Source organism: Bombina bombina, chromosome 3 (assembly GCF_027579735.1).
Source record: "Bombina bombina isolate aBomBom1 chromosome 3, aBomBom1.pri, whole genome shotgun sequence".
Taxonomy (NCBI): domain Eukaryota; kingdom Metazoa; phylum Chordata; class Amphibia; order Anura; family Bombinatoridae; genus Bombina; species Bombina bombina.
In genome coordinates, this window is record NC_069501.1 from 711915010 (window position 1) to 711933510 (window position 18501).

The 18501-nt window shown below is 41.4% G+C and overlaps 1 protein-coding gene across 7 annotated transcripts in view; it reads left to right on the plus strand.

Annotated features, from left to right (window-relative positions):
- Positions 1–18501, plus strand: part of NF1 (neurofibromin 1) — a 1508106-nt gene that overhangs the window by 791539 nt on the left and 698066 nt on the right. For all 7 annotated transcript variants that reach the window (XM_053707520.1, XM_053707522.1, XM_053707523.1 and 4 more), the window contains exon 22: positions 13325–13447. In XM_053707520.1, coding sequence (XP_053563495.1) covers positions 13325–13447 — 123 coding nt within the window. The remainder of the gene's footprint in view (positions 1–13324; positions 13448–18501) is intronic.

Here is an 18501-nt window from a genome sequence, read left to right on the forward strand (position 1 = left end):
TTGTTTCCTAGGAACAATCATAGACTCCTTGTCTATGAAGACTTTTTGCTGCTTGCCTTTCTCTCCAGTCTGCCTTTCATCTGGCAGTGGCTCAATGTATGGAGGTGATTGTTCTGATGGTGGCTTCCATGGACATCATTCCTTTTACTTGATTCCATCTGAGACCGCTGCAGCTTTGCATACTCCGTCAATGGAACGGAGACCATTCAGATTTATTGCAGACGATAAATCTGGACTCCCTAACAAGAGAATCTCTCTCATGAACATCTGTCTCTGGGCTCTTGCTTCCTGAGACCTTCCTGGGTGATTGTAACTACGGACACCAGCCTGGCTGGGGAGCTTTTTGGGATTCTTTGAAGGTTTAGGGCCTATGGTCTTCTCTTACCATAAACATCTTGGAGTTGAGAGCAATCTTCAATGCCTTGACAGCGTGGCCTCAATTATCTTTAGTACAGTTTATCAGATTCCAGTCGGCCAACATCACCTCAGTGGCTTACATCAACCACCAGGGAGGAACTCGGAGTTCCTTGGACATGAAAGAGGTGACTCACATTCTTCAGTAGGTGGAAGCTCATGGTTGTCTCCTATCATCCATCCACATTCCAGGAGTGGACAACTTTTCATCCCGGGGAGTGGGCTCTCCATCCGGAAGTGTTCTCTCCATTCGGAAGTGTTCTCTTAGATAACCCTCAGGTGGGGGGTTCCTGAGTTGAATCTGATGGTGTCCCGCCAAAACGTCAAGGTTCCAAAGTACGGTTCAAGGTCAAGAGATCCTCAGGCCGTTCTGATAGATGCCCTAGCGGTTCCTTGGGCTTTCTCTCTAGCATACCTGTTTCCTCTGTTTGCTCTCCTTCCACGAGTCATTGCTCGTATCAAACAGGAGAGAGCATCGCTAATTCTAATAGCTCCTGCTTGGCCTCCCAGGATCTGGTTCGCGGATCTAGTAAGGATGTCATCTCTACCTCCTTGGAGATTACCTCTGAGTAAGGACCTTATAATTCAGGGTCCTTTCCTCCATCCAAATCTGGATTCTCTGAAGCTGACTGCTTGGAGATTAAACGCCTAGTTCTGTCTAGATGTGGTTTTCTGAAGTGGTCATTGATACTATGCATCAGGCTCGCAAACCTGTTACTCGCAAGATTTACCATAAGGTATGGTGTAAATATCTTAATTGGTGCGAATCTAAGGGTTTCTCCTGGAGAAAGGTTTGTCAGTCAGTACTCTGAAGTGTCAGATTTCTGCATTATCTATCCTTTTGCACAAACGTCTGGCAGACTTACCAGATGTTCAAGCTTTTGTACAGGTGCTGGTCAGAATCAGACCTGTGTTTAAACCTGTTGCTCCTCCTTGGAGTCTTAATCTAGTTCTTAAAGTTTTGCTGCAGGCTCCGTTTGAGCCGATGCATGTTGTTGATATAAAAGTGTTATCTTGGCGGACTTCAGGGCAGCAGCCATCACTGGTCGCATGAGCTTCAGCTCCTGAGCCCTTCACCACCTTTATTCTCTTTTTGGGCTGAAAAATCGATATTAACATATCTAATCAGGTGGAGAGGTTTAACGGAGGACGCTCTGACCCAAGAGATAGGGGTTTGGATCGTAGTGTGGCTCCCCAGCCCTCAGTACCGGACTTTATAGTTTGAGGTCTTCCCCTATTTTTGAAGCCTCTTTTGTCCCCACAACTGCTGCACCTATTGTGTAGCCAATGCCCTACGTGGCAAATTACTAACAATGTAAGATACTCAGATTGGTATTGCTGAGCTGATCTTACTTTTAGAAGATCACAGAATCCAAATCGGCAAAGCTATAAAACAAGCATTCCACCCGGAGCCTCACAACTATAAAAAAGTAGAAGAGTAGTCGCAGGTTGCAAATACACCCAGTTTTTCTAAGGAAGATATCGTAGTAGCAGAGAAGAATTTTGGTTCCAAGATCCGGAATAACGACTGCAACCCCACCCTCAATCCAAACGATGTGAGAAACCAACCTACCGTTCAGGCCGAGAGACTCCCACATGTGCTGGTTCCGGACGCCATTAGCCCTATGATGCAACGGAGAGAATCAGCCAGATGGTTCTGTTTGGTTGAGCTAGGATGTATAGTGGAGGATGCCCTGAGCACACTGGTTGGAGACCGCTACTCAGAGCTTTCAAGCCTGGAGATACCTGGATATAGTTATATGGCCGGAGATCTACCTTTCTATACAGGCGCTGGAGTGTGGCACACTTCCTTTCAATTGGTCCATGTGCGACAGTCAAGCCAGTTCAGAGTTGGATAAGATAGAGACCGAGACCGCTGTTACTTCAGCTCAGTGTTTACAGGTTGTGGCTACCAAAGGGCTCGGAGAGCCCACGGAGGTGAAAGTGATAATCAGATGCGGATTTTGGGTTATGTGAGAGTTGGTGCATTGCACTAAAAGCTGGCTCTGGGACTTATGCTATCACCACTGACAAGGTATGATCCATAAACTGGGACCCTGGAAGATATTATAAGCCCATGTTGAAATCCAGAGTTTGGTAAATGGAACACTACCTCTTGACTGGTGTCAAACCCTCATCTTGTTTTGTTAAGGTGGACATTCTTTTGTATTGTTCCAGGGAACAGGTCGAGTATATGTTTGTTCTCCAGTTAGTATTATTATTAACATAGTTTCTCCAACATTGGTGTGTCCGGTCCACGGCGTCATCCTTACTTGTGGGATATTCTCTTCCCCAACAGGAAATGGCAAAGAGTCCCAGCAAAGCTGGTCACATGATCCCTCCTAGGCTCCGCCCACCCCAGTCATTCTCTTTGCCGTTGCACAGGCAACATCTCCACTGAGATGGTTAAGAGTTTTTTGGTGTTTAAATGTAGTTTTATTCTTCTATCAAGTGTTTGTTATTTTAAAATAGTGCTGGTATGTACTATTTACTCTGAAACAGAAAAAGGATGAAGATTTCTGTTTGTAAGAGGAAGATGATTTTAGCAGACAGTAACTAAAATCGATTGCTGTTTCCACACAGGACTGTTGAGATGAAGTAACTTCAGTTGGGGGAAACAGTTAGCAGTCTTTTCTGCTTAAGGTATGACTAGCCATATTTCTAACAAGACCATGTAATGCTGGAAGGCTGTCATTTCCCCTCATGGGGACCGGTAAGCCATTTTCTTAGTTAAACATAAAAGAATAAAGGGCTTCAAAAAGGGCTTAAAAACTGGTAGACATTTTTCTGGGCTAAAACAATTGCTTTACTAGGCATATTATGCAGATTCTAACTAATTATTGGTATTATAATCTTGGGGAATGTTTAGAAAAACGGCAGGCACTGTGTTGGACACCTTTTTCAGATGGGGGCCTTTCTAGTTATAGACAGAGCCTCATTCTGGGACTGTATAGGGGTTAAATGTAAAAACGGCTCCGGTTCCGTTAATTTAAGGGATAAAGCTCTGAAATTTGGTGTGCAATACTTTTAATGCTTTAAGACACTGTGGTGAAATTTTGGTGAATTTTGAACAATTCCTTCATACTTTTTCACATATTCAGTAATAAAGTGTTTTCAGTTTGAAATTTAAAGTGACAGTAACGGTTTTATTTTAAAACGTTTTTTGTGCTTTGTTGACAAGTTTAAGCCTGTTTAACATGTCTGTACCATCAGATAAGCTATGTTCTATATGTATGAAAGCCAATGTGTCTCCCCATTTAAATTTATGTGATAATTGTGCCATAGTGTCCAAACAAAGTAAGGACAGTAATGCAACAGATAATGATATTGCCCAAGATGATTCCTCAAATGAGGGGAGTAAACATGATACTACATCATCCCCTACTGTGTCTACACCAGTTATGCCCACACAGGAGGCCCCTAGTACATCTAGTGCGCCAATACTTATTACCATGCAACAATTAACGGCTGTAATGGATAACTCCATAGCAAATCTTTTATCCAAAATGCCTACTTATCAGAGAAAGCGCAATTGCTCTGTTTTAAACACTGAAGAGCAAGAGGACGCTGATGATAACTGTTCTGACATACCCTCACACCAATCTCAAGGGGCCATGAGGGAGGTTTTGTCTGATGGAGAAATTTCAGATTCAGGAAAAATTTCTCATCAAGCTGAACCTGATGTTGTGACATTTAAATTTAAATTAGAACATCTCCGCGCACTGCTTAAGGAGGTGTTATCTACTCTGGATGATTGTGACAATTTGGTCATTCCAGAGAAATTATGTAAGATGGGCAAGTTCCTAGAGGTTCCGGTGCCCCCCGACGCTTTTCCTATACCCAAGCGGGTGGCGGACATAGTAATAAAGAGTGGGAAAGGCCCGGCATACCTTTTGTTCCCCCCCCCCCCCCTATATTTAAGAAATTATTTCCTATAGTCGACCCCAGAAAGGACTTATGACAGACAGTCCCCAAGGTCGAGGGGGCGGTTTCTACTCTAAACAAACGCACTACTATTCCTATCGAAGATAGTTGTGCTTTCAAAGATCCTATGGATAAGAAATTAGAGGGTTTGCTTAAAAAGATTTTTGTACAGCAAGGTTACCTTCTACAACCAATTTCATGCATTGTTCCTGTCACTATGGCAGCGTGTTTCTGGTTCGAGGAACTAGAAAAATCGCTCAGTAAAGAATCTTCGTATGAGGAGGTTATGGACAGAGTTCAAGCACTTAAATTGGCTAACTCTTTTATTTTAGATGCCGCTTTGCAATTAGCTAGATTAGCGGCGAAAAATTCAGGGTTTGCTGTCGTGGCGCGCAGAGTGCTTTGGCTAAAGTCTTGGTCAGCGGATGTGTCTTCCAAGACAAAATTGCTTAACATTCCTTTCAAAGGTAAAACATTATTTGGACCTGATTTGAAAGAGATTATTTCAGACATCACTGGGGGAAAGGGCCACGCCCTCCCACAGGATAGGTCTTTTAAGGCTAATAATAAGCCTAATTTTCGTCCCTTTCGCAGAAACGGACCAGTCTCTAATTCTCCTCTAAGCAAGAGGGTAATACTTCACAACCCAAACCAGCCTGGAAACCAATGCAAGGCTGGAACAAGGGTAAGCAGGCCAAGAAGCCTACCACTGCTACCAAAACAGCATGAAGGGATAGCCCCCGATCCGGGACTGGATCTAGTGGGGGGCAGACTTTCTCTCTTTGCTCAGGCTTGGGCAAGAGATGTTCAGGATCCTTGGGCGCTAGAAATAGTTTCTCAAGGTTATCTCCTGGAATTCAAGGAACTACCCCCAAGGGGAAGGTTCCACAGGTCTCAATTATCTTCAAACCAAATAAAGAGACAGGCATTCTTACATTGTGTAGAAGACCTGTTAAAGATGGGAGTGATACATCCAGTTCCAATAAGAGAACAAGGAATGGGATTTTATTCCAATCTGTTCATAGTTCCCAAAAAAGAGGGAACATTCAGACCAATTTTGGATCTAAAGATCCTAAACAAATTTCTCAGGGTACCATCGTTCAAAATGGAAACTATTCGAACGATCCTACCTACTATCCAGGAAAATCAATTTATGACTACCGTGGATTTAAAGGATGCGTACCTACATATTCCTATCCACAAGGAACATCATCAGTTCCTAAGGTTCGCTTTTCTGGACAAGCATTACCAGTTTGTGGCACTTCCATTTGGATTAGCCACTGCTCCAAGGATTTTCACAAAGGTACTAGGGTCCCTTCTAGCGGTTCTAAGACCAAGGGGCATTGCAGTAGTACCTTACTTGGACGACATCCTGATTCAAGCGTCGTCCCTGTCAAAAGCAAAGGCTCATACGGACATCGTCCTAGCCTTTCTCAGATCTCACGGATGGAAGGTGAACAAAGAAAAAAGTTCTCTGTCCCCGTCAACAAGAGTTCCCTTCTTGGGAACAATAATAGATTCCTTAGAAATGAGGATTTTTCTGACAGAGGTCAGAAAATCAAAACTTCTAAGCTCTTGTCAAGTACTTCATTCTGTTCCTCGTCCTTCCATAGCGCAGTGCATGGAAGTAATAGGATTGATGGTTGCAACAATGGACATAGTTCCTTTTGCACGAATTCATCTAAGACCATTACAACTGTGCATGCTCAGACAGTGGAATGGGGATTATACAGACTTGTCTCCGACGATTCAAGTAGATCAAAAGACCAGAGATTCACTCCGTTGGTGGCTGACCCTGGACAATCTGTCACAGGGAATGAGCTTCCGCAGACCAGAGTGGGTCATTGTCACGACCGACGCCAGCCTAGTGGGCTGGGGCGCGGTCTGGGAATCCCTGAAAGCTCAGGGTCTATGGTCTCGGGAAGAGTCTCTTCTCCCGATAAACATTCTGGAACTGAGAGCGATATTCAATGCTCTCAGAGCTTGGCCTCAACTAGCAAAGGCCAAATTCATAAGGTTTCAGTCAGACAACATGACGACCGTTGCATATATCAATCATCAGGGGGGAACAAGGACTTCCCTGGCGATGAAAGAAGTGACCAAGATAATTCAATGGGCGGAGGATCACTCCTGCCACTTGTCTGCGATCCACATCCCAGGAGTGGAAAATTGGGAAGCGGATTTTCTGAGTCGTCAGACATTCCATCCGGGGGAGTGGGAACTCCATCCGGAAATCTTTGCCCAAATAACTCAATTATGGGGCATTCCAGACATGGATCTGATGGCGTCTCGTCAGAACTTCAAGGTTCCTTGCTACGGGTCCAGATCCAGGGATCCCAAGGCGACCCTAGTAGATGCACTAGTAGCACCTTGGACCTTCAACCTAGCTTATGTATTCCCACCGTTTCCTCTCATCCCCAGGCTGGTAGCCAGGATCAATCAGGAGAGGGCCTCGGTGATCTTGATAGCTCCTGCGTGGCCACGCAGGACTTGGTATGCAGACCTGGTGAATATGTCATCGGCTCCACCATGGAAGCTACCTTTGAGACAGGACCTTCTTGTTCAGGGTCCATTCGAACATCCGAATCTGGTTTCCCTCCAACTGACGGCTTGGAGATTGAACGCTTGATTTTATCAAAGCGTGGGTTTTCAGATTCTGTAATAGATACTCTGATTCAGTCTAGAAAGCCTGTAACTAGAAAAATTTACCATAAAATATGGAAAAAATATATCTGTTGGTGTGAATCTAAAGGATTCCCATGGAACAAGATAAAAATTCCTAAGATTCTATCCTTTCTACAAGAAGGTTTGGAGAAAGGATTATCTGCAAGTTCTCTGAAGGGACAGATCTCTGCTTTATCTGTTTTACTTCACAAAAGACTGGCAGCTGTGCCAGATGTTCAAGCATTTGTTCAGGCTCTGGTTAGGATCAAGCCTGTTTACAGACCTTTGACTCCTCCCTGGAGTCTAAATCTAGTTCTTTCAGTTCTTCAAGGGGTTCCGTTTGAACCCTTACATTCCGTAGATATTAAGTTATTATCTTGGAAAGTTTTGTTTTTGGTTGAAATTTCTTCTGCTAGAAGAGTTTCAGAGTTATCTGCTCTGCAGTGTTCTCCGCCCTATCTGGTGTTCCATGCAGATAAGGTGGTTTTGCGTACTAAGCCTGGTTTTCTTCCGAAAGTTGTTTCCAACAAAAATATTAACCAGGAGATAGTTGTACCTTCTTTGTGTCCGAATCCAGTTTCAAAGAAGGAACGTTTGTTACACAATTTGGACGTAGTCCGTGCTCTAAAATTCTATTTAGAGGCTACTAAAGATTTCAGACAAACATCTTCCTTGTTTGTTGTTTATTCTGGTAAAAGGAGAGGTCAAAAAGCGACTTCTACCTCTCTTTCCTTTTGGCTTAAAAGCATTATCCGATTGGCTTATGAGACTGCCGGACGGCAGCCTCCTGAAAGAATCACAGCTCACTCCACTAGGGCTGTGGCTTCCACATGGGCCTTCAAGAACGAGGCTTCTGTTGACCAGATATGTAAGGCAGCGACTTGGTCTTCACTGCACACTTTTGCCAAATTTTACAAATTTGATACTTTTGCTTCTTCGGAGGCTATTTTTGGGAGAAAGGTTTTGCAAGCCGTGGTGCCTTCCATTTAGGTGACCTGATTTGCTCCCTCCCTTCATCCGTGTCCTAAAGCTTTGGTATTGGTTCCCACAAGTAAGGATGACGCCGTGGACCGGACACACCAATGTTGGAGAAAACAGAATTTATGCTTACCTGATAAATTACTTTCTCCAACGGTGTATCCGGTCCACGGCCCGCCCTGGTTTTTTAATCAGGTCTGATGAATTATTTTCTCTAACTACAGTCACCACGGTATCATATGGTTTCTCCTATATATATTTCCTCCTGTCCGTCGGTCGAATGACTGGGGTGGGCGGAGCCTAGGAGGGATCATGTGACCAGCTTTGCTGGGACTCTTTGCCATTTCCTGTTGGGGAAGAGAATATCCCACAAGTAAGGATGACGCCGTGGACCGGACACACCGTTGGAGAAAGTAATTTATCAGGTAAGCATAAATTCTGTTTTTTTCTAGATGTCTTTTATGCCAGTTCATAACAGGGATCTCTGTGAGTAATTAAGGCTGTATTTTATATTAGCAGATGAAACATTAGGAACAGAAGTTATTTTGCAGAACTATGTATAAGAATGCATCAGGTGTGCTAGCTGGAGGCGCTGGTTCAGCTTGTATCAGTCGTTGGTATCTTCCTTTCCTTTCCTTCCTCGGTTGTATAACTCTAGGTGCAAAATAGTGGAGCTGAAATATCAGACAATACACCATACAAAGGTGAATATCTACTCACAGTGTATATTGCAGGTTACCGGCTCCTTCCCAATATGAAAAGACAATATCACAGATTCAGTAAAAAAGTTTGTCTTTTTAAATAAAATAAAATAAAGACAAACTTTTTTACTGAATCTGTGATATTGTCTTTTCATATTGGGAAGGAGCCGGTAACCTGCAATATACACTGTGAGTAGATATTCACCTTTGTATGGTGTATTGTCTGATATTTCAGCACCACTATTTTGCACCTAGAGTTATACAACCGAGGAAGGAAAGGAAAGGAAGATACCAACGACTGATACAAGCTGAACCAGCGCCTCCAGCTAGCACACCTGATATATTCACACAGACCTTGGGAGAGATTGTGGGACGGCTGCGGTTCACCAGAAGGGGAAAGTATTAATACATATTATACACCTGTTTGCATGTATAAGAATGCAAATTATGTTGTTTTTGTGTGTACCTTTCTAGTTTAACCCCTTAAGGACAAGGCCATTTTTCAATTTCTTTCCCTTAAGGACCAGGGCTATTTTTACATTTCTGCTGTGTTTGTGTTTAGCTGTAATTTTCCTCTTACTCATTTACTGTACCCACACATATTATATACTGTTTTTCTCACCACTAAATGGAATTTCTAAAGATACCACTTTTTTTCAAAATGAGCACTAGTTACATTGGAACCCTGATATCTGTCAGGAATCCCTGAATATCCCTTGACATGTATATATTTTTTAGAAGACATCCCAAAGTATTGATCTAGGCCCATTTTGGTATATTTCATGCCACCATTTCACCGCCAAATGCGATCAAATAAAAAAAAATTGTTCACTTTTTCACAATTTTTTTTCACAAACTTTAGGTTTCTCACTGAAATTATTTACAAACAACTTGTGCAATTATGGCACAAATGTTTGTAAATGCTTCTCTGGGATCCCCTTTGTTCAGAAATAGCAGACTTATATGGCTTTGGCGTTGCTTTTTGGTAATTAGAAGGCTGCTAAATGCCACTGCGCACCACACGTGTTTTATGCCCAGCAGTGAAGGGGTTAATTAAGGAGCATGTATGGAGCTTGTAGTGTTAATTTTAGCTTTAGTGTACTGTAGTAGACAACCCAAAGTATTTATCTAGTACCATTTTGGTATATTTAATGCCACCATTTCACCGCCAAATGCGATCAAATTTAAAAAAAAAAAAATTTTTTTCGCAATTTTAGGTTTCTCACTGAAATTATTTACAAACAGCTTAAGCAATTATGGCACAAATGGTTGTAAATGCTTCTCTGGGATCCCCTTTTGTTCAGAAATAGCAGACATATATGGCTTTGGCGATGCTTTTTGGTTATTAGAAGGCTGCTAAATGCCGCTGCACATCACACGTGTATTATGTCTAGCAGTGAAGGGGTTAATTAGGAATCTTGTAGGGAGCTTGCAGGGTTAATTTTAGCTTTAGTGTAGAGATCAGCCTCCCACCCGACACATAAGACCCCCTGATCCCTCCCAAACAGCTCTCTTCCCTCCCCCACCCCACAATTGTCCCTGCCATCTTAAGTACTGGCAGAAATTCTGCCAGTACTAAAATAAAAGGTATTTTTTTTTTAAGCATATTTACATATGCTGCTGTGTAGGATCCCCAAACAGCTCTCTAACCCTCCCCCTCTACATTATTGGGAGCCATCTTGGGTACTGTCAGCTGTCTGCCAGTATCCAGTTAACAAAAAAATATATATTTTTTTATTTTTTCCCCCCACTTTTCTGCAATGTAGCTTCCCCCCAAAAGACTAAACCCCTCCCAGATCACTTCGATTATTTATAATACATTTTTATTCCCCCTCTCTCCCTCTAAATTTTAACAAACTGTTCCATAGTGTAATGGTTCCCACCCGCTCCCTCCCAGTGCACACGCCCGCCTCCCCGTGCACGCTTGTGCGTCCGTGCGCGCCACCCAGCTACCCCGCCCACGATCCCGCCCACCACTGCACTTAGCAATCCATCGATGGCCGCCCACCCGCCTCCCACATCGGCTCCCACCCACCAACGATTGTGGCCATCGATGTCCGGTGCAGAGAGGGCCACAGAGTGGCTCTCTCTGCATCGGATGGGGAAAAATGTTATTGCAGTGATGCCTCGATATCGAGGCGTCACTGCAATAATCGGAAAGCGGCATGAATCGATCAGGATCGCTTCCAGCAGCTTTCAACCCCAACTTCGTACAGGGTACGTCACTGGTCTTTAAAGACCAGTTTTTGCAAGATGTACCATGTACGGCGTATGTCGTTAATGGGTTAAACAAGATCTATTAGTTAAATGTTATCCGTTTTATGGCCACTAGATGGTGCTGTTGCCATTGTACTGTAATTGACAAATTCTCATAAACGGGTCAAATTTCTTCCCTCATGCTGAGCTGAACGAACTGTGTAAAAAAATGCTACTTAAGATGCAATATGGTTAGTTTTTTCTTCCTTTAAGCTATTACTAAACCCCAGTTCCATCTACTTATATGGGTAAAAAAAAAAATCCTTGTTGTCACACAAAATGCAATATTTCTGTTAACTTTATATTTGAGTAACATACTAATTGAGTTTTGTATTTTAGGAAGAATAGCCTAACTACCTATACTGAAGTAATTGAATGTGAATATATACATAGAGCAGGCCTAGTGGCAATATATTAATACTTCTATGAACTTAAATGCAAACTTGTCATTAGTTCCTTAGTCATATACAAGTTCCACAAGTGTCATGGCCAACAGAAGAAAAGCTTAGGACTATATACTACTAAATTAGTTATTTAAAGTCTGACATGCCTAAACGAGACGTTTTGTTAAATACCTGTTTTGAATCTTACAGCATAAGGACTTCATTATTCCTGATATCTTCACTATCTGTTCATCGGTCCCTTAATATTTCCTTAAGAGTCTGATATATTAATATAAAACTGAGGTTTATCATGTGAGGCCCAAAAATGGTCTCCTTTATTATAGGATGCCTCCTGCCATTGTAATGCCTCTAAGTGTATGAGGTCCGAAAGTGACCTCCTGTGTGCGTTGGAAGGCACATAATTTGTTTGGCATGCTATTTGCTCTGTGTTTCATTGAAATTATTTTCTGATATTGCATTTATGTTATGTTCCATTATGATATTGTTTGTATACCTTAATTGAAACCTCAATAAAAAATATATTTTTTATTTTATTTTTTATCTTGGAAGGTTTTGTTTCTCCTTACTATTTTTCCGCTTACAGAGTTTCTGAGCTTTCAGCTCTGCAGTGTGATTCTCTGTACCTTATCTTTCATACAGATAAGGGGGTTATTCATACTAAATTGGGGTTTTCTCCCTAAGGTGGTGTCGGATCGAAACATTAATCAGGAAATAGTTGTTCCTCCTTTTCATCCTAATCCTCCTCATAAGGAACGTCTTTTGCATAACTTGAATGTTGTGTGCGCTCTAAAGTTTTACTTACAAGCTACTAAAGATTTTCTTCAGTCTTCTGCTCTGTTTATTGTATTCTCTGGAAAGCATAAGGGTCAGAAGGTCACTTCTACTACTCTGTCTTTGGTTAAAAAGTTTGATTCATTTGGCTTATGAGACTGCTGGACAGCAGCCTCCTGAGAGAATTACGGCTCATTCCACCCAGGCTGTCTCCCCCTTCTTGTGCTTTCAAAAATGAAACTTCTGTGGAACAGATTTGCAAGGCGGCAACATGTCCTCTCTGCATACTTTTTACAAATTCTGCAAATTTGATACTTTTGCCTCGGCTGTGACTTCTTTTAGGAGAAAGGTTCTTCAAGCGGTGGTGCCTTCTGTTTAGGTCTGTCTGTCTTGTTCTCCCTCCCTGTTCATTCCGTGTCCTCTAGCTTGGCTATTGGTTCCCACTAGTAATTGAAATGACGTTGTGGACCCTCCATGTTATAGGAAAGGAAACAAAATGTATGCTTACCTGATGATAAATTTCTTTCCGGACATTTAGAGTCCATGACCCCGCCCTCTTTTTGATTATAATTCAGCAGTTTTTTTTTTAGCAAACCTCAGGCACCTTTTCACCCTTGTGTTTCTTCTTTTTCCATTTTCCTTCTGCTGAATGACTGGGGATTATGGGTAAGGGAAGTTATACTTAACAGCTTTGCTGGGGTGCTCTTTGCCTCCTCCTGCTGGCCAGGAGTTGAATATCCCACTAGTAATTGGAATGACGTGGACTCTTCATGCCTGGAAAGAAAGAAATTTATCAGGTAAGCATAAATTTAGTTTTTTCTTTCATGATTCAAATTTTAATGCAATCTAATTTGTTTTGTTCTCTTGTTATCCTTTGTTGAAAAGCATACATAGGTAGGCTCAGGAGCTGCTGATTGGTGGCTGCTCATATATTTCTCTTAATATTGGCTTCACCCAATGCCTTCAGCTCGCTCCCAGTAGTGCATTGCTGCTTTCTCAAAAAGGGAGATTAAGAGAATGAAGCAAATTAGGTGGAAAGTTGTTTAAAATGGTATGCTCTATCGGAATCATGAAATAAACATTTTTGAGTTTCATGTTCCTTTCGCTTATATTTTATGTATTCTGTGTTGCTTATCAAATTATTTTCTAATTTTGATAAATAATTTTGTACATTTTTAGAGAAGCCTTCATTTGTTTTCTTTTACCTAACAGATATGTCCGTGTGCTGGGGAATTTAGTTCATGCTATCCAGATAAAGACAAAACTTTGCCAGCTTGTAGAAGTAATGATGGAAAGGCGGGATGATCTCTCTTTCTGTCAAGAAATGAAATTTAGGTAAGATTTTTGCTGGATTGTTAATATTCTATCACGTCTATTAATAATTTTCTTTTTAATAGAGTCAAAGTATGTGTGTCTATTCCCTCGCAGTGTGTTTCTCTGCTTTAAAATGTATTTCTTAATAAACTTGTTTTCTTTTACAAGATACGATGAGTCCACGGATTTCATCCTTACTTGTGGGATTACGCCCCCTGGTCAGCAGGAGGAGGCAATGAGCACCACAGCAGAGCTGTATATATAGCTCCTCCCTTCCCTCCCACCCCAGTCATTTTCTTTGCCCGTGTTAGTGATAGGAAGAGACAAAGTGAGGTGTTAGTTATGTATTTTTCAATCAAGAGTTTATTGTTTTTAAAAGTGGTGCCTCAGTGTGCTACTTTTTTCTGGGTGTAGCCTAGACCAGATCAGTCTCTTCAGTAAAAAGAGAAGCATTTGGTGGCTTTAAAGCAATGGGAACTTGTGGATATAATTCTCACTGCGCCTCCCATACTGAAGCTGCCCTGCTTGTAAAGTCTGAGGGAAGAGTAAAACTCAGTACTTTTTATTTCCACAGGCCAATGTGAGGAGAAAATAAGGACCTCACAAGCCGTGTGGACTGCCTTTGCTGTCGGGCAGATTGAGGTAAGTGCTAACTTTTATTTCTTGGGTTACGAGAAAAAAGGCACTTGCTTTGTTTAGATGGAATAAGGAAGCCCTTAATGGAATTGGGCACTTTATTTTTATTGGCATAACTTGTCTCTGCTACATAGGAGGCTAAATGCGACAGCCAGCGCAGGCACTGGAGGGCTCTCTATATTTAATGCAAATAACGATGATGGTAATCACATCTCCCGGCGGTTCTTAGAGAAGACTTACCGACCGGGAGATGTCTGTACTGATGTCACTTGTGGCGGACTTAATTGGGCACTTTTGTTGCTAAAAAGTCTCTGGGGTAATCTCCCTGCGGTCATATACATGTTTCTAACTCATTTTATTAATTAAACATGTCGACCGTGAGGTATTTGTTGTTAACGCCCACGAAGGGCAGTCCTTGGACGAGCGAGCCTTTTTTCTTCTCCCGGCGTTTACATAAAAGAAAAACATGCCGAGAGCTGTCTGTTTTTTGTCACGATGGCTGAGTTACTCTGTTACAGGTCCTGTTACGCACCTTCTTAATCATGTGCGTATTTCGGACCGGAGATGTTTTTTCCCCCCTATTGCGGTGCAGTCCCGATCTGATCACTGATCAGAGGGAGAGAGTTTTTCTTTTCGACAAGCTCCTCAGCAGTTTTTCTTACTGAGGGGTGTCGATTATGCACAACGGCTGTGCCCTAAATTGCCTAGGTTTTAAAACAGTTCATGTTTAAATAATTAAAAAATTTAAATTACCCTTTTAAAATTTAAAGGGACAGTAACGTTTCTAAATTTATTATAGCATTATAGAATTCGTTGGTAAATCTTGTTTTTTTTTTAAAAGTGGACCAAGAGACCATGCAGGGATTCTTTCTTTTGTGTTGTTGCACAATGTTTTACCCACCAACTCATTTTCCGTTCCTCCTGTATGGGAGGAATTTTATTCCTAGAAATCTAATTACAGATCCAAAATTGTATTGCCCTCACATGCAGTGCCCTGCGTCTCTTTTACAACAATCTAGACTTCGCTCTCTTCACGAATTCTGATGCGTTATCTGCTTTCCACATATTGCAGGGTAAGCGTTAAAGGAAGAACAGGGATTCAGTTTATTTTTTAATTTAAAAAAAAAAAGTTACCTTTTAAAATTTAAGGTAACATTTTTTATTGTTAACTTTTATTGCAAAATGTAACTTGTTGATTGGTTTAATTCATCCTTGTGAGGAGTCTGCTGCCAATCTTCAATCTCTGCCACACACTTCTACTATAGTGTCCCTCTAAAATTTATGGCCACATGCAGTGCTCTGCGCTTGCTTTCTCACTCCATCCGGAGTTGTTTTGCATAGAGGTCTTATTTTCAATCATTTAGAATTGAAACTTGATTAAAGGGACATTGTACCCAAAATTTTTCTTTCATGATTCAGATTGAGCATGAAATTTTAAGCAACTTTCTAATTTACTCCTATTATCAAATTTTCTTCATTCTCTTGGTATCTTTATTTGAAATGCAAGAATGTAAGTTTAGATGCCGGCCCATTTTTGGTGAACAACCTGGGTTGTCCTTGCTGATTGGTGGATAAATTCATCCACCAATAAAAAAGTGCTTTCCAGAGTACTGATACCAAAAAAAACTTAGATGCCTTCTTTTTCAAATAATGATAGCAAGAGAACGAAGAAAAATTGATAATAGGAGTAAATTAGAAAGTTGCTTAAAATTGCATGCTCTTTCTGAATTACAAAGGAAAAAAATTTGGGTTCAGTGTCCCTTTAACTAGTTTTTATTCCTAATGGTTCTTCCCTATTACCTGAAAGAGGAAGATACTTCGGGTTTACCTGAGAGAGAATTATCATACTCAAATGGGACATTATTTAATTTGCTCCTGAGGTTGTTTTTTATTTCAGTTTTAGCTTGCACACCTCCATTTATTAGTTTAGGAGGTTTTAGCTACCCTGGGCGACTCCGACATTGCCGGTGTTAGTGTTCCTAGTGCGTCCAGCAAGCTGTGAAGAAGGGAAACAGCCAGCTGTAGTAACCTAATGGGTGGCTTAGCTGTCTAGCTAGCGGAAGGTTTGCAGTTTACAACCAGCTGCAGCTATTCACCACATTCCCTATGTTTTGAGGAGTTGTTTCCCATAGCCGACTCGGCTATGGAGGCTGGGCAATCATTCCCTAGGGTGGAAGGGGTAGTTTGCAGCTTAGATATGAGAACTACTATATCCTTAGACTTAGAATATCTACCAGGGGTTGCAAGGGCAACCGGCGGTGTACTTTGCTAATGTCATTGGTATTACGGCATATTGGGTTGATGTGTTGTCTGATTCTATTACGTCAGAAACTCCCATGGATAAAAACCAGGATAGGATGTAGGCTTTCAAATGGGCTAAATCCTTTATTTCAAATTTTTGCCTTGAAGTTATCAGAGGGGATAGGTTTCAGTTTTTTCTGTCCCAGATCACTGAGCCTTTTGATTAGAGTCTTGTTATAAGAAGGTTTTCTTGGAACCTGGCTTGATGGAGATCAGGATTGTGATCAGGATGTTCAGAATCCCTGGACCATTGGAAAATAGTGTTTCCTGGGAGACTTCCGGCGGAAGTGGTCATGTGAACAGGCGCGCAGCTCAGCGTCTGCAGAGAACCATCGGCGAAAAAAGCCAAGCTCCAGTATTTGATCCTCTAGGCGGTTGGGATTACACGCCGAGACCAAACACCAAGGAGAGGTACAACGGCAGAGGTCAGGTGTGAGACCGGAAAGTGCAGGAGGAGAGAGAGCGCACATAGCATCAAACAGCACGCTGACCCAGAAGGCCCACTTGGACAACGTGGGCAGAGAATACCGGAGTATCCCTTGGCTATACTAAGCCACTTGGCCATATACAGGCGTCCCAGACAAAGCATCACTGGCGGGTCCCAGCAGGGAACCTGATAAACCGCCGTCAAGTCAAGGAAGTAAGCGGAACAACAGTGCAGGTACACTGTTGCACAGAGGGTAGAAGGGACAGACTGAAACTTAACGCAGCGCAAATGGCGACCAGGAAAATAAGATAAGTACCTTGTTTGGTGTATGAACGGTATATATAAAGCTAAGGGTAACAGGTACCGACGTGGGAGAAAATACTACAGCAGACCGGGGGATATAAGTATACGGGGCTAACTGGGTGCAGAATCCTTAAGTCTAGTGAGAGGGATTACCTGCTATATGTAGGGCCCAGGACCTGTGGCTTAGTATTCAATATAAATACCCCCCAAGTTATGGTCTAAGAAATGGACAATATCAAATTAACTTACTCTATGCTGATAATATCTTTTTTGGTAGTCTGTCCCTGCTGTTACCCTAACTGGATGTACATCAAAATGATACAAACCGCAGGAAGCATATAAAGAGGCAGAAAACAGTCTTGGAATATACATGTAGAAGGGTCTGGATTAATATAGTTAAAGGACTGTACAGAGCAAAAATACACTTCCTCTACCTAAACCAACATAAAGAAATAAACAGCTCCCTTTGCTATACAATTTGCTGACACTTTTTTAACTTGGGTCTGCGAGGAAAAGGGGACAGAAGTGGACTAAAACTCCTTTGAAGAGGAATTAAAATTTAAGACAAGTAAATCCCCCACAGGAACTAATATAAGGGAAATAAGTTGTACCCCTAGAACTGGACATTAGGAGGAGAAATTAAAGGAACTATTAAGGGGTTACAACAATCCCTTCCTTAAAGCTATATTAAGAAGGGTGTCTAAGATATAGCAACAGATATTTTGAACGATCAGAAAACATAATATATAGTGTATAGCTATAAGAAGGATAATAATGTAATAATCTGCATGGGAAAACGCTTATTTTTGACTATTTGCGCTGTTCCTTTTTACTTATCCTTTTCTCTTTAGCGTTCTTTACTTGTTTCTTGCTTATTTTTCCCTCTCTCCAATTGTTTTCCACTGTTGCTCATATTGAATACGTATCTTCTTTAAAGTTAGACTTACTAGAATATAGTGGGTACAGTAAGGTAAAGACAAGAGAGGAGAGGAATCTTTCTGGTTGAATATATTTTTGAAAAAAACTGTATTTTCACTTGGTAAACCTTCAGTGAACAATAGTGATACAAAGGCTGAGCTGGGGATAGATTAGTTTAAGGCTAAAAATTGTTGTTGTATTTACTTTAATAGATAAAGGCAATAATCTCTTTTCAGGTAAAACAAAATTCCTAAAGTTGAGAGGTCTGATATTACAAATAAGTGTCTCTAAAATGGTGGAACATTGACATGAAATAGGAGCAAAATAATTAAAACTGACAAATTCCCTATAGAACAGTAAAGTGGTGAAACTAAGAGATAATTAGATTACAGAGATTTAATTGTTCTAAGCAAAATGGTTGATATATAATCTATAAGACTCACGGTTGGGGTCTTTTTTTTTTTTTTTTTTTTTTTTTTTTTATTATTAA